The 16,218-nt window shown below is 51.2% G+C and overlaps 1 protein-coding gene across 1 annotated transcript in view; it reads left to right on the plus strand.

Annotated features, from left to right (window-relative positions):
- ZMIZ1 (zinc finger MIZ-type containing 1) overlaps positions 1-16,218 on the plus strand; it is a 228,870-nt gene that overhangs the window by 110,256 nt on the left and 102,396 nt on the right. Inside the window, 1 exon segment of the mRNA XM_039872214.1 lies at positions 15,244-15,352. Within this exon segment, the coding sequence (XP_039728148.1) occupies positions 15,293-15,352 (60 nt within the window). The 5' untranslated portion in view covers positions 15,244-15,292.

The raw sequence follows: 16,218 nt of genomic DNA on the forward strand, positions 1-16,218 counted from the left end.
GTTCCCTTGTGCCAGCCACACAGGGCTGAAGGATGTTGGACATGAGGCCTGGCTTTGCTGGTCCATCAGCTGCCCAACCCAGAGCCTTTCCTGCTTTCTCAGAATCCTCAGGTGCTGTCAAATGCAGGCTTGCTTCCAAGCTGTTTCTGGCATTTTTACCTGCTCAGCCATAAAGCCCTGGAAAGCAGTGATCTAGGGATGAGTAGCTGCTTGCATAAGTACAGGGACTGGGGGGAGAGACAGGGACCGGTGCCCACATTTTTGCAGAGCTGACACTTTTGCACCTCTCCCACCCAGCTCACTGCCCGCAGGAGTAGAATGGTGAAGCCTTGGCCTTGGGTAATTGTCGAGAGCATTCGAGGCCAGGCCATGGTCTCCAGGCAGAACTTTAGAGGCTGGACTTCTCTGTTGCCGGGGAAACCAATGTGTTCCCCAGAAAGGAAACCACAGCGCTTTGACTGTTAAAACGCCCCTTCCCTCCCCCCCAAAAACGAGTTCCCTTCAAAAGTGATTCCCCCTGAAACTGTTGAGTTGGCAGCATCCTGCCTCCACCCTGAGCCTGCTGAAATTATAGAAAACGAAATCTGCCCCCGACCTTGTGCTTTTCACCTCTTTTTTAACATTCCACTGTAGCACAAGGACGTGTTTTGTTTTTTTCTTATTTATCTTCCTCCTATGCCAGCTGGGGCTCTGAGTCCTTCTCTCCTCTTGTTGACTGGAGCCAGAAGGGGAAGGACTTCCACGTTTTTGTTTTTGTTTTTTTCTTCCATTCAGCTGTCAGCAGAAATAAAACAAACAAGTTTATATTTGGAAAGTAGAGGGTCTCGGCCACCAGATCCTTATGTTCAGGATAGGTCACAGCCTTTGTATCCCCTCACGCAAAAAGGGCTTGAAATTTGATCCGCAGTTTGCAGAGAGAGAGAGGAGGGTGATGGCAGCAGGCCCATCTTTACTCACGTTGACTTTTAAATGCCATTGGAGGAGCATGGGAGATTCTTCGGTGGCTGACAACATGGGGCCTGGGAAGAAGTGGTGCTAGAAAAGAGTCCCCTGAGCGGTCAAGGCATGGGCAGGGTCTGGAGTGCCTGCATTTTCTTCCAGTTCATCTTCTGATCCTGTGCAAGGAGGCAAGGAGTTTTCACAGACCAGGCATCTGGGCTTCAGTGGCATTTTGAGATTGTCCAAGGAGTGAAATCAGGACACACAGCCAGGTCCCAATGATCTCACGGGTTATTTCGTTAGGAGACAAAACAAAACAGGAAAGAAGGGAGAGAAACATGGCCAGTGCTCACTTTAAGGTCCCTGGATGCTTTTGGGGACACAGCCGAGAAGGAAAAGGATGTAAAGAAGAAACCTTGATCCAAATCCCAGACACGCCCCTCTCCTGCTTAGGCCTGGGTCTCCCCATCTCAACAACTGCCTCAGACCTGCGTCCTCTCGAGGCTCCTCCCAGGTAACCCCACGGTCAGTTCCCAGGGCCACTTTGTTTTGGTGATCTGAGCAGTTAATTTTTCACCTAGAACTGACTCTCCGTTCCGTAAGTAATTTTAAACAAATTCTGTTTCTGTCCTTGTACTTCCGTGGGGGAAAAAACAAGACCCAGCTGGGTTTTCCACTATCCTCAGCAGATGAAGGTTTGCAGGCAGCATGAGTCCAGCACCCTGACAGCCTCGAGGGGCACAAAGACCCGGCCTCAGGTCAAGCAAATGGGTCGTGAGGAAGTATCTTAATGGGGTCTCAAGTCTTTTTTCAGCCCCATTCTGGGTTTTCAGCGGAAATTTCTTGGTGATTCCTGAAACCCTCTGTCAGATCTCGCTATTAGCATGAGGCTCTCAGAGTGTAGAGTAAACTAATGAATTACAGCATGATTACACAGCACATAATTAACTTTGTAATTAATATGCAACTGCCACTTAAGCTAAAACACTGCTTATAGAGACGTACGGCAATAGTAAATCACAGGTCAGAAATAGCACTTTGGAATTTTCAAAAGAATGAGTGTAAGCAGGGAATCACTTAAGGCAGCAGGGTGAGTTAATTAAAAAGCAGATGAATTGTGAGCATCCTCCTTCATTGCAATACCTTCTCTTTAAGAAAGACCCCGATGCCACCCTGCCAGGCTGACTGGCCTGGTCTGGCCAAAAGGGCACTGCGCATGTGGTTTTATGTCCGAAATAAGACAGGCCTTCCCTGACCCATCCCAGCCCACTCCCACACCTTGGCCCTCTGCCTGGCCACACTGTCTCTCCTGGGGGTCAAACCTCCTGGCCTTCAGGGCCTGGCTCCGCCCTTCGTTCAGAAAGCCTTTAGGGATGCCCGCAGTCCCGCCCTGGTCTGGCCCCTGTTGTGGGCACTGCCAGCAGGTGGGTGGGTATGAGTTTGCCTTCACCTAGATTTTAGGCTCTTGGAAGTCAGGGATGTCATCTTACTTTTTTTGTTGTTTAATCCTTTCTTCCCACATCCTCCTACCAGAACATTAAAGCTAGAAAATGCCTTAGGAATCATCTCACCCAGCCCCCATTTCACCACGGTCAGAGCAGAGAGTCGAGAGACTGAGTGCCACAATCACAGTGACCTCCCCTGCACCCTCTTCTAGCTCTGCATTCGGCTAGGTGAGCCTTTGAAGTGATCCAAACCTAGGTTTCTATCCAAGCAATCCCACTGCCATACTGTGTGACATTAGGTAAGTTGCATAACCTCTCTGGACCTCAGTTTCTTCACGTAAAGTCTGAGCACTGAAGCCCACTTCCCTGGGTTGGGGTGAGAATTAGGTGAGATAACGTGTGTGAAAGGGCCTTGTGCAGAGTGAGTGCTCATGGAATGCCTAGTGCCCTCTGCCATCATTATAGGTTTAGTGGGTGTGGGGAGATGGATGTTATATCTCAATCAGCCCTGTCTTTCAGGAGCTGAGAAGACAGGACCAGAGAAGTCAATTGTGTGTCCACAGCACTGCGTGTGTGCTGGCATGTTTGGGACCCACCCCTCCTCAGACCAGTAATCCCCTGACGATCAATGTCTCATCCGTGTGTCCCACTTGTCTGGGCACAGCTGGTTCAGAGCTGGCATAGAGCATGATGAGTGATAGCTGAGATGAAAGGCCTCCTTCAGGACAGCCTGGAGCCCACCTGTCTGTGGCACAGTTTTCTAAACCCCAGGACGGTACCGAGGTGGCTTGGTTTGGGTGGCGGATGCTAGGTTTTGAAGTTTGACAGACATGGGTTTGAATCTTAGCTTTGCCATTTTCTGATCTTGGCAAGTTTCTTAATCATTTCAGTGTTAGTTTTCCCGTTTGTAGATGGTGCTAATCACTCTACATTTGGCTATATTGTTATAAAGATAATTCACATAAAATGCCAAAGGTGCCACCTGACACACGGTATACTCATTGTTATTTGATTACGAATGGAGATTTCTGAAGACCACCCCCCGTGAGGGCCTCAGGGAGAGAACTCTAGCTGTCTGGGCCACCTTGGCCTGTGCCTGTGGGTCCCATGGCTAGGGCGATCCTCCCTTTAGAGTTCATGGCTTGGATAAAGCAGGGGAGGGGCCGTTCTCCCCAGCCAGCTTAGTCTGTGCTTCGGGCAGCTCATGGGACCTTCCAGCTCTTTACCCTTCCAGGAAGTACTGTGAGTCAGCCTTGCTGAAGACATGAAGCTGAGGGGGCCCTCGGGCAGGCTCCTGGCTGGTTAGATATGTCTCGGTGGTGGTGGCTTCACGAAGCTGGCCGTGAAATTTGATTCAGAATCCAGGGCCCCCATCTTTGGGGTGGGGGAAGGGTTTCCCATGTTGGTGAGGGCCCTGTGGCTTCTCTTCCTGTAGACACTTCAGTTTCTGGCCCCCTACCTTGACGGGCACCCCTCCCTCCGCCTGCCCGCCTGCCCGCCTGCCCATCTTCCTCTGCGTTCTGTCTCCCTGCTGTCCAGCCTCTCCACCCTGTAGTCACTACCCTTAGGTCTGAATTTTTCAAAGTGAGTTCTGGGAAAACTAGTTCTATGGAATTCTAAAATGTGTTTAGTAAAAAAAAAAAAAATGTTTAGTGTTTTCCGATCCAGTAACTTTGGGAAAAGCCAGATTCTTTAAGTCCCTTCACAGGCGTTTGTGCTTTAGTTAGTAATCTCTGGAAGGAGGGTAGAATCTGCAGCTTTGCCCCAACTGATCTGACCAGAGAATCTTTTGTTCAGGGAGGAACTGACCTCAGGCAGCCTCGTCTGGGGTCCCCTGGCCACCACCCTCCTTTACCCAGAAGAGGCAGTGGTTCCACTCTGATCTCTCTGTCTTTATCAGTGACACTGCCCACCTGGACAGATATCACTGGGTGTTCAGGCTGCTGCTCTGAAGGAGCAGTGCTCAGCGCACATATTCCCATTTCTCCTTCTTTCTGGAACTTTCCTCAACTGGGCTTTGCCACCAAAACAAATCCCTCCATCTCCTCAACCTGGCATTCTGGCTGGTGGGCATGGAGCCCCCGCCTTAGCCACCCATATCCTCCAAGGCTCAGCATTGTACCCATGAGGTGGTTCTCAGAGATGCCTATGTGAGGGTGAGTGGAGCAGGCAGCCTCACTCCCACCCCTGCATCCTGAGTACAGCCCTTTTCATTGTTGCATAAATGTAGCTTCTGCCTAAGATGTTGTTGCAATGGTTTTTTTTTTTCTTTTTAAGTTTTAAAATAGTTTGTTGTTTTTTTTTTAAAGGCTGAAGATTACTTAGTGTCTAGAGTGGTGGCTTTTAAATCCCTCCCCCTCCCCTCAGCAAGCACCAGCTCCTCTTTGCCCAGTTTCCTCCTGTCTGTGATGGAAATGATAAGGCCCACCTGGGCCCTGTGTAGAGCCAATGAGTGCTTCCTATTCACTACCTCATTTAACGGACACAGCAGCCTGTGAAGTAGGCACTATTATTGTTTCCAGATGGGAAGCCTGAGGTGCTCAGAGGACAGCATTTTGTCCCAGGTCACAGAAAAGAGCAAATGGCAGAGTCAGGATTCGAACACAGGCAGCGTGGTATCCTTAACCGCTAAGCCATACTACCGATGTAAAATGAGCTGATAAATGGTCAAATGAGGTTATGACACCAGTGCTTTGTAAACTGTAGAGTGCCTTGCATAATTAGTGCATCAAGTCAGCGCACAACTTTGGAGCACCTAGCTTGAATTTTTGTCTCAGCAGATATCAGGAAGTATGTTTTCAGGTTGCCTGTGGGGTGCCCATCGCTTGAGAGTTCCAGGGATGAGGCCCCCATACCCAACCTGGGACGAGGAGGCCCAATTCGCGAATAGCCTTATACCCAGACTCTCCCAATGCAGACCAGATGATAGGCAGAGTAATGGACACCAGATCCAGAAGACTGCTTTCCCGCCACCCTCTCTCTCCCACCCTGTGTCATGGGCCGGTGGCTTGCGGGGTCTGTATGCCCACCTCAGCCTAGTTGGGATGGTGAAAATCTCCACACAGAGCCATGGGGACCTCATAGGGCTTTTTCAGAAGAAAACCACAAAGGTTTCCCAGTAGGAGCAGAACCTTGTTCTCTTCAGCCTTGGCACAGCCTTCCGCAGCCACCCTGTCCTACCCTACCCCTACCTCCAGGCTGCTAGGAGCTCCTCAAGGCAAGCCCTGCATATTCGAGCTATCTGTGGCCACAGGCTTGGCCTGGGCAGGCATCTACAGAGGGCGCCTAGACTCTGGGTTAGGGGCAGAGAGAGCCGAGAAGTTCAAGGAAGACCGGACATAGGCCCTGGTCCCACCTCTGACCCGTGGTGGGGCCATCAAGGCTCTGGTCTCCCTCTGAGGCCTGCCCTGGGCCTCATTTTCTCCATCTGTAAATAAGCCTGAGCGGATCTCCAGATCCCCTTCCGATCTAAGCCATGAGGACTATTTTTTTTTCATATTTCACTTTTAGCTCAAATAACTGTCTGCATTCTGATTTTTTTTTTTGTTGCCCTAATTTTTTATTTTTTGAGAAATTAAAACAAAATCTGATCGTTTATAGCAGTTAACTAAAGGGAGAGGCATAGTAAAAATAAAAGCCCAGGCTTGGGAGGAACAGCTGCTGTCCTAGGTCAGCCATACTTCTCTATGCGACTGGGTAAAAAGTACCCACCCCCCGAGCCTCAGTTTTTTCAACTGCAAAATGGGATAGTACTTGTCTGCAAGCTGCTATGAGGCTGTAATATAAGGTTGTCGAAGCATGGCTGGCTCGCCTGAGTGGTCCACATGTGGGCTCTCAACTTTAGAGAAACCCGACTCTGATCCTCAGTTTAGGACAAAGTTAGGAATCAGGAAATCTGCATGTGGAATTCTGTTCATGTCTTGACTGGCTGGTGACCTCAGGCGAAGCCCTCTCCTGTCTGGGCTTCTGTTTACTCTCCTTTCAAAGATGGGCCGCCCAGAAGTTTTTTTCTCATGTGTCCATAATAGGTGGTTAATAAAGACCGGGCAGAAGGGCATGTGGAGGATGGGGTAGGCATGTCCAGATGCAGAGGGAAGAGTGTAGTGACTGCTTAGCCATGCCTGCCATGGATGCAGGAGGTTAGGGTGGTGTCCAGTTGGCCCTTAAGGGCTCGTCTAGCTCTCTCTGGCTTTCCCAGGGGCATGTCGTTGGCCCTGGACTTTCTGCCAAATGCCAGGTAGGTGGATTTGGAGGCTTGAAGAGCTGGAGGTTGGGAGGGGATATTTGGAACACCTCTTTGTCCCGAGAGCCAGAGCTGTAAGATTATCTGCAGGGTATTTACAACCTTCTAGAGGGTGCCAGCTGGTGGTTAGGAGGCCTGGCTCCCTTTCTAGCATCATCCCACCTCAGATCCTCCAATGGCTCTCAAGGAACTGTTCCTACCCTCTCTCTTCCCCACTACATGGCAGGTGGGCAGTGAGTGTTTGGATTCAGAGACAAGAGCCTCAAGACAAAGCCAGGTCAAAGCCACTGCCTGAGCACTGGTGTCCTGAGGAAGGCTTGTGGCCCAGGCTCAGCACCTAATAGCATCAGGCAGGACTGTAGTTCCCTACCTCTGCATCATCCTCAGCACTTCACAGCAATGACAGTCACTTGCCTCACATGCAAGGCCATCGGGGCCCTGGAAGAAAGTGTCTAACTGAGGAAGGTCTACTACATTCCCGTAGAGAAGGAGAGTGTGATGAAGGAAAACATCCTGGGCTTTGTAATCAGACCTGAGTTCAAGTTCTGGCACTGCCACTTCTCAGTAGTGTGACTTTGAGCAAGTCATTTGACCTCTGAGCCTCAGTTTCTTCACTGTAGTATGTTAATAGTAATTAGAACATTACAGTAGAATTCTGAGGCTTAAAGTGAGATGCTATCAATGAAGAACCTAGTGGCTGACACATATAGGTTCAGTAGTTGTTTGGTTTCTCTTCCCAACCTGAGTACACAAAAAGCAGGGCATAGCCTTAGGAATGACTATCCAGGGCTGAATCTGGTACCTTGTCCAGGCCTGCCATGGGTGTGGGACCCTGTCCAGGGCTGAATCTAACCCTCCTTCACCTTTTAGAGAGAGAAGCTGCCAGAGGAAGTTTACTCTGAGGTCGGGGATTTGGAGTGCCACCAGAGGGTGACAGGAAGGTTTGGCCTCAAGGGCATGCTAAGGCATCACATGCTCCAGAGGAATGAGGCACACCCAGGCATAGCTGGGATTCCCAGTCCAGTGTGTGTCAGGCCAGTAGGCTAGTGCCTTTGTCAGTGCAACACTGACCCACGTCCTCAAGTAAGTTGTCCTACCTCTGGATTAACTTTTGTGTCCTGGAACAGGTTGTCAGACATGGCAGGGTGGGACCAGTCCTCAGGAAACCCCCACTCTGAAACACCAGCAGTACATTGTGTTATCTCATTGACCACCATTGATAATGGGTATTCCTGTAGATGAGGGTGGGTGCTGGGAGATTGGGTCACGGAAAAAAGTGGGTCCACCCTTCCAGGAGCCCCAAGCGCCAAGCCAAGGTATCTGAACTCTGGCAAGGAGGTGCGGGGCTTTGTCAAGTCATAGCATAGGGCACTGCCTGAGTTGAGGAGGGAGAAATTGGATTTAGAATAGCTGGCACTCAAATCGGAATTTCCCTTTTCAGAACACTGTCCCCTAAGTGACTTCACTTAGTCACCTCCTCAGCCCAGTGAGGCAGTGAAGGGAGGTACCTTCCTGTTTGACAGTTGTGGACACACATTCAGGGAGATAAAGCGGCCTCTTACAACCTCAAACAGCCTGGAAGATCTGACTCTCAGGGGCCTCACCCTGCTCAAGGCCTCGAGCTGGCCCAAGGGCCTGCTCCAGCTGCCCGGCCAAGAGTGGGAAACAGCTGTTTCTTGGCGGCCACCTGGAGCTGCCTCTTGCCTCCCTCTCCCCTTTTCATCTGTGCCCTCTGCTCTTCCCTGACTTCCCTGGGATAGGGCACAAAGTCACTCTCCTCTGCCAATCCTTGCTTCACTACCACCTTCTTCATCTGACTCGAGGCAGCAGGCCTGGTACAGGCTACCACAGATTGGGAGTGGAAGAATCACGCTGTGTGACCAGCAGAAGCTCCTGCACCTCTCTGAGCTTTTGTTCCTTCGCCTTGAAGATGAGGGAAACGTTGGACTATATCAGTGCTTCCCTAACCTTAGTCACTTTCATCCCATTTATATTATGTTTAAAGTGGCTTTTTAATCCACTTAGATCCGCCATTGCTCCTTAATTTAACCTTATCCTAAATAACAACATCCACAAACTCAGCAGTGATAATTGTTGTAGTCCATATATTTCACTCTGAATATGTAAAAGGTTTGCCCATGGACCACCTAAAACTCATTCTTAATACACCAGTGATACATGCATCTCTTTTTGGGAATCTTGGACTGGGTTACTGGAGTTTCTCTGAGTCCCAAGACCCTCTGCTTAGGGCTAGGTCATTGGGTTTTCAGCTCTTGCCACTCTGGATCATGATGGCCATCCATCCACCCAACTGTCCATCCATCTAATGAGCATTGCCGAGTACCTGCTGGGTACCAGGCCCTGGGCTGGTCTCTGGGAATCCCTAGAAATGGATGCAAAGATACACCACAGTCTACCACTGCCAAGATGGGGTTCATGACAGAGACACCGGGGACATAGGAATAGAAGTGAGTGGTTCTGCTCGGGTAAACCAACAAAGAGGGTGATAGTTGAACCAGTCTTTGATAGATGAAGGAGCCAGGCATTTGGGGATGAGGGGCAGAGGCAAAGATGGAAATGTGACCTTCAGAACACAGTCCGGGAGACAGGAAGCAACCCCATGTAGAGGACACCGGGTACGCCTGGAAGCATTAGAAGGTAGAAGCCAGGATGAGGAAGACCTAGACTGAGTCTGTCATGTTCAGGGTTGGTGGGTCGCTGCTGAATCCAGGGCCCGTGATACCTGCCCCTCTCAGAGTCTGAGAGCTGGTAAAGGGACTGGCCGTGATAGGTCCCCTGGAACCTAAATGTCTCCCATTACGCTGAGCAGTGGGAAGGTCCTAAGCTCGTTGGCCCTGGTGATGTCTTAGAACGCAGCCTCTGCTCTACGAGCTGTGGGTATAGACCCTCCACCCCGCTGCCAGCATCACTCGCCCCAGGGGACCTGAGCTGCAGATGTGCATGGTGATTGAATCATTGCTGCACACCACTGCTCACACAGCTCCCCTGGGGACCCCGCCACTTGCCTGTGCAAGCTGTCATGAGATGTGTGTGCTCAAGTGCATCTGTGCCAGCACTCAAGTATGTGCATGTACCTAGTCTTAAGTATGCATAGGGGTACATATGTGTGCGAGTGTGCATGCACATAAGCGAAACCTCTGCCCCAGGTGCATGTGTGTTAAGTGGACTGGTTAACTTGTTGGCCTCAAAGTAAAAAATAAAACACACGTGTTAGTACAGCTGATGTTGGCCTGCCACCCCAGAGAGCTGCCTCGAGGGCTACATCCACATTTCCATGGGTAGCTAACAGCACCCTGTTCCCCAGGTCCAGAGCAGAGCTTGTGCAAGAGCCATGTGCCTCCTCCAACCTTTCAGATCAAGAGGCATGCTTCCAGGGAGCCCTGAGACAACCTGGGGCCCAACTTGGAGCAGCCAGATAGGTTCCAGTCCCACTCAGTTCTTGTCTCCCTCTGTGTCCTTCCCCTCTCTCAGCTCTTGCCTCGTATCCTGCCTCATGAGGGCGCAGGACCAGGTGGTCCCCGGGCACCCTTTCGGCTCTCAGCATTCTACTCTGAGCAGCCCTGTGTGCATAATAGCAACTAACTTTTCTGGCGCGTGTCTTCTGTGCAAGGCACTGCTAAGGTAAACTCAGTGCTATACTAGGTACTAAGAAATATAATGGAAGCTTTGCCCTTCAAGAGCTCAACTAGGAGTTGGGAAGACCAGCCAACCCAGATGGCACCATCAGTCAGAAAACTTAAACACGTGCAGTTAAGCCAAGCAAGGACAAGGGTGTAGCTAAGAAAGGAGCAGCGTCTGCAGTCTTAGGCTTCCCCGGAACAGCAGTTCTCCAGGAGTTTCCTGGGCCGGCCTTGGGAGAGGCTTGCTTTGCCTTTCGAAAGCCAAGCATTCTACACTTGTCAAGATGAAATTTTCCAAACAGTTGGAGCTCCTGACACAGAAATCATGAGATGTTGGATTATGAAGAGCTGCCAAAGGCTGCCTAGCCTTCATTTTACATACGGGGAAACTGAGGCCTGGAGAAGGGTGTCAGAGCAGAGTTCCCTCCAGGGACCCCCAAGCTTTGCATCATCTCAGGCTGAGTCTGCTCAGACCAGTGGGGAGGACCAGGAGCCAAAGCAGGTGAGGGCTTGACTGCTTGGGCCCACTCCCATTTAGAGGCAGACAGGCAACTGGAAGGGCTGGGGCCATGGGTGCACCCGGGACAGGGGGCCAGGCTGACAGCGATTTCCATTTGGGAGGGAGCGCTGCGGTGGGCATTGGAGCTGCAGCCATGGAGGATTTATAGTGACTTGTAAAGGCTTATAGGAATCCAGTCTCTCAGGAGGGAGGCAGAGATGGCCAAGCAACACTCCCACGGCAGAGGGCGACCTCTGCTGGCCACTGAACACCGCCACTTTGCCATGCTAGCAAGCGTGCAGGGAGCCCAGTAGTACTGGGATGGCCTCAGAGCACGTAGGTGGATTTGGACAGTTGGAGTGGAACCAGTGAGACATCTCTTTGGGCCCAGTCACAGCCTGGGTTTGGAACTTTCAAGAGGCTCTGAACTTCAATCCTGGTGGAGTGGAAAGAACATCATAGAAACAGAAAGGCAAAAATGTTGAATCTCAGCCCAACACCTTCCCCATTATGTGACCCTGGGCAAGTCACACCAACTCTCTGAACCTTGTAGGACTAAGTAAATTAGCAATGCACAGGATCTGGGCTGGTGCCTGCACAGAGCAGGTTCAGAAGAGATGGAAGATCCCAGACTGCTCCTCAGTGAACTACCTCTCTCGTTCCTCCTTCAGCCCCTCCCCCTTCTCTCTCCATGCCAGGAACCCTTAGCCTTCCAGGCCCTGACCCCTCTTATGCGAGGTCTGGAGCTGCCAGCCCCATTTATTCCTGATGTTAATAACCCCAGTTTTCCATTGATCTCAGCGATTTAAAAATGTCACCTCACCTATGAGTGCCTCCTTGACCAGCCAGACATTTTGTTCTTTTATTGTAGATTAAGACCCACATGATGCACAATTGCGATCTATGATGTCTCTCCTGCTAGCTGCCACTCACCTTCTAGGTCTCACAGGTGTTCCAGGCCCAGCCATTCATTTCTTGGTTTCTATAACGTGGAGCCCTAACCTGGGAGAAAAGTCTTCTGGGACCTGTACCCAGCCCAGACGTGCTGTGTGGCCTTGGACGAATCACTGTGGGTCTTGAGCTCCCCCAGATAAAACCACTGAACTGTTAGGTTGGTGCAAGACCTCAAAGCACCTTTGGCTATTGATATTTGAGAATCTTTGAATCCAAAAGCCAAATCAGTCCAGCCACTGGCTTCAAGGCAGGATTGCCATGAGCCAGCATGGAGACTGTCCTGAACTTGGACAATTCTGTTCCCCCCTTTTCTGTTTGCTTCCTAAAGTGAGATCTGTGGCCCTCCTTCCTCTGGGCCCAAAGGTTACTGCTTGGGTGGATCCGGATGCCTAGTGCCTGCTAGGGGCTTCCCTGGGTGGGCTGAGTGCCCCTGGGCTCCAGAAATGATCTATCAGTCATTCAACAAATATTTTCTCAAGGCCCCACTAGGTCTCTGACCCCAGACAAAAACACCATGCCCATCCTGGGAAAAGTTCCCACTTAGAGATAGAGCCTCATGAGACCATCTAATCTCCTCACCTCACCATTCTGCTCTACAAATGGGGAAACAAAGGCCTAGAAAGCCAGAGAAGTCTTCTCAAAGCCCCTCTGGTTGGGGGCACACAGATTCTCACTACAATAAAGGAGGACCCGGTGAGAGTCCCAAACCTCCAGTGTAGCTTTCTAGCCCTCTGGGCACATAAGTTTGTCAACAGTGCCCCCTGCTGGCCACATGGGCCACCACAGACCCTTTGTCCTGGTTGTCTGCAGCCTGAGGACAGGGGATTGAGGCCTGTTATCGACCTGGGATTCCTCTGTACTTCCCTTCAGGCTCCTCCCAAGCTGACCCAGGCCTTTTTGTTCAATGGGTTCCTTCAGCTGGCTGTGGAAACTTCCTCTTTAGTTGGGACCCTGGAGCCAGCGTTCACCCATGCCCAGGGTGCGGGCTGTGTACCATGTGGTGCCCAGGAGACCACCAGGGTCACTTCAGTTCAAATGGGATCTGACACTGGACACCAAGGTGGCCTCACTGAAGGTGGCACTGGCTTGCTCCCACTCTGGGCTCTCCCATGTTCCTGCTAAGCCACCATGATTTGTGTTGGCTGAGGCTCTGTGCAGGTAAACTGAGCCCCAGCGAGGGAGCAATACCCTCATCACTTCCTTCTCCCCAACACACATGCCTGCAACACCACAGCAACCTCCTTGAGCAACCCCTGGCACCAGTACTTATACTAAAGTTTAGGCTATAATGGGAACATCAGGATTCTAGAGCCAGCTGCTACTCTAACCTCTGAGCCTCAGTTTCCTCATCTGTAAAGTAGAGATATACTAACAGTGTTTTATCTGTGCCCAGTACCCGGAGCAGCACTTGACTTATAGGAGGAGCATGACAAATAGTCATCTGAAAGGTGACCTGGAGTGAATACAAGCTTGGACCAAGAGTTCCTTGAACACAAGAAAATTACTTCATTTCAATTTCTGCATGCCCTATAGATCTAGCATAGGATTGGCACAGTATAGAAATTGAAAATATCTAAATATCTGCTGAGTGAGTTGGAAGCATGTATGGATGGGCAAGTGGAGACTAACAATGTTTAGATGGATGGGTGGATGAATGGACCTGTGGATGGACAAGCATTTAGATGGATAAGTGTTGGACGGAAAAGTTGGATATTGGGGTGTATACATGTGTGATAGGTGGGGTGAATAGAGGGATAGTTGGCAGGGTGAGGGTGGAAGAAATAAATATGGAGTACTACCCCATTTTTACCTTTTTGCTGGAGAGCTCCAAGATGAAATGAACCTGGAAAGTGCTTATTAAAAGTATAAGTGCCCAAGTGACCCAGTAACTCCACTTCTAAGAGTTTGTTCTCTAGGTTAATTCACACGTGGATGATGTGGCCAATATAAAAGGTGATCCTCAACACGCTTTCCAATAACAAAATTAGTGATTTAAAAGAGCTGTGTAGTGAAGAGCTCCTTGGAGGAGGAACGGGGCTTTCTTCCTAAGGCCGAGCCAGGCATGCTGTTGGTTTCCTCGGTGAGGGTGCTTGTGCTGGGGCAGAGGCTAGGAGATGGAAGCAGACACGCATGTGGACACAGCCCAAGCTCCTACTAGCCACGTGGTCTTGGCAGGTCTCTGGACCTCAGTTTCCTCATCTGTAAAAAAGATAGTTCTCATCTTATAGCGTGAGCATGAGGAGTAAAGGAGAGAATTCAGGGGCCGAGTATACAGAAAGTACCCAGTATAAGGGGCCTTGGGTGACATGGCTGGAGATGGGGTACCTTCAGCGGGGGCAGTCTCAGGATAGCAGAGAAAGCCAGAGGCCATAAGCCTCTGATCAGCACCTAGCATCTGGTCCATGTGTCTGCAGTCTGAAATGCTCACTGGATTGTAGGAGGGCAGACCCAGCCAGCAGTGGGCAGATTTCTGCTTTGGCCCAAGGACTTGTTCCCCTGAGCAGTGGGCGTCCTAGAGCAAAACAATCTCCCCTCTCTCTCCATCTCTGTCTCTCTGTCTCCATCTCTGCCTTTACCGTCGTGGCTTCCCTGGAGAGGCCTGGAGTCTCCAAGTCTTTCTGGAGCTGAAGCATTCCCTCGACTTAGCTTCAGCACCTGGGAGGAAGTGGCCCTCATGTTAGTGTTCCTGAGCCCGCCGCCCATTCAGAAAGAGTGAGCCTGGTGGCCAGGACATCCATGTAACCGGACAACGCAGTCATGGGCTGGCCGTCAGCCCCATTTCCTGGGTGGGTTCTGACACTGTCTCACTCTGTCAACAGGGGTAACTCCCTTCCTCTCTGTAAGCCTCCGTTTCCTTATCTGGAAAATGGGGATGATGCCAATATCTTCCCTCCTTCTTTCCTGGGAGGGCAAAGGGGAAAAATGGAATTGTGAGTGGTTTGTAAAGTGTCAAGAACTCTAAAGCATGGGAGGCACACAGCACTCGCAACAGGATTGCTGCACTTATACCAGTCATGCAGTGAAAGTTGTCACGGGGAAGACCCGCCCCCACCACCACCACCACATGCACCACCACCACATGCACACAGAACCACATTGAGTAGGCTCAGCCTGAACCAGGAATCTGAAGATGAAGTTTCTTTACCGCCGCCACCACCACCACCACCTAACACACAGACACATGTGTATAGAAATGCATGTATCTGAGTGTGCAATTCCATGCCCCGTGGTGGACCTGCCTGACCAGTGCTCACATTAGCTACCACGAAGAACACTCAGGAGTACCTCCTGCCTTCAGAAGATGGAGCTCCCCAGGGCTAAGCGTGGGAAGGAGTGGCTGGGCCCACAGTTCCTCCCTCCAGCGCAGGGCTGCCAGGGGCAGAGGCCACCATGGCTCGCAGAGGGCCCTAGACCCTGGCGGGAGCCACTGGGGCCAGCACGTTAGTGTTGGGGCTAGAGAGTGGCTTTGAGGCTGGCAAGCCTGGCACAACCCCACTGATTCCCACTCTCCTCTCTTTACAGGCTGGACAACGTTCATGGCTCTCGGGTAGAACCCAGTGAAACGGTCAGAATGAATTCTATGGACAGGCACATCCAGCAGACCAATGACCGACTGCAGTGCATCAAGCAGGTGGGTGTGTGGCCTGGGCTCCCTCCTCCTCCCCTGCCCAGCAACTGGTGAGGACAAGATAGTAGGGGTGCTGGCCTGCACGTAGCTAGACATCTGAGGCTCTGGGTGGGGGTGATGGTGGGCATGGAACAACTGCCTGAGGCCCCCTGACCACCCACCTCGTGAGAAAGTTGCTGGCATGGACCATCCTAACACTGGAATCACACACACCTGGTTTTGAATGCCATCTATGTCCTGTCCCTTCTCAGCTGTGTGACTTTCGGTGAGTGTCATGCCCTCTCTAGGCTCTGCTGTGTGTTCTGGGCTGTTGTGAGGATGCAGTAAAATGCTTAATCTCCCTTCCAGACCTAAGCTCCTGCCCCTCCGCTCCAGAGATTCTCTATAAAGAAACAGAAGAGAAAAGGTCTTGGGAAATTAGATGTTACAGAAAAAGAAACCAAGGCACAGAGAGGTGAATAGAGTTGCCTGAAGTCACACAGCCCAGCCCCATTGGTGCTGGTAGGTCCTCCTCCCTGAGGGTGCGAGTTCCTCCTCCTGCTGATGCTCACATCAAGCTCAAGAGGTGATTCGCCTGTCAGCAATCCCTCTGGATTGTTCAGAGGTGAGGAGTGTTCACTGAGGGTTCTGAGGCCCCCACTTTAAGGAGTGGGCGCTCCCAGTGGTGGTCAGGAAGAATGCACCCACCCTCTAGGAGCAGCCTACCCACAGCCCCAGATGGCAGCGATCCTGCACAGACTCTACAGCAGGGGTCCCAACCTCCAGTACTGGTCCGTGACCTGTTATGAACCGAGCCGCATAGCAGGAGGTCAGTGGTGGGCAAGCTAGCGAAGCTTTATCTGTATTTGCAGCCACTCCCCATCGCGAGC

Source organism: Pteropus medius, unplaced genomic scaffold (genome assembly GCF_902729225.1).
Source record: "Pteropus medius unplaced genomic scaffold, Ma_sr-lr_union100, whole genome shotgun sequence".
NCBI lineage: Eukaryota > Metazoa > Chordata > Mammalia > Chiroptera > Pteropodidae > Pteropus > Pteropus medius.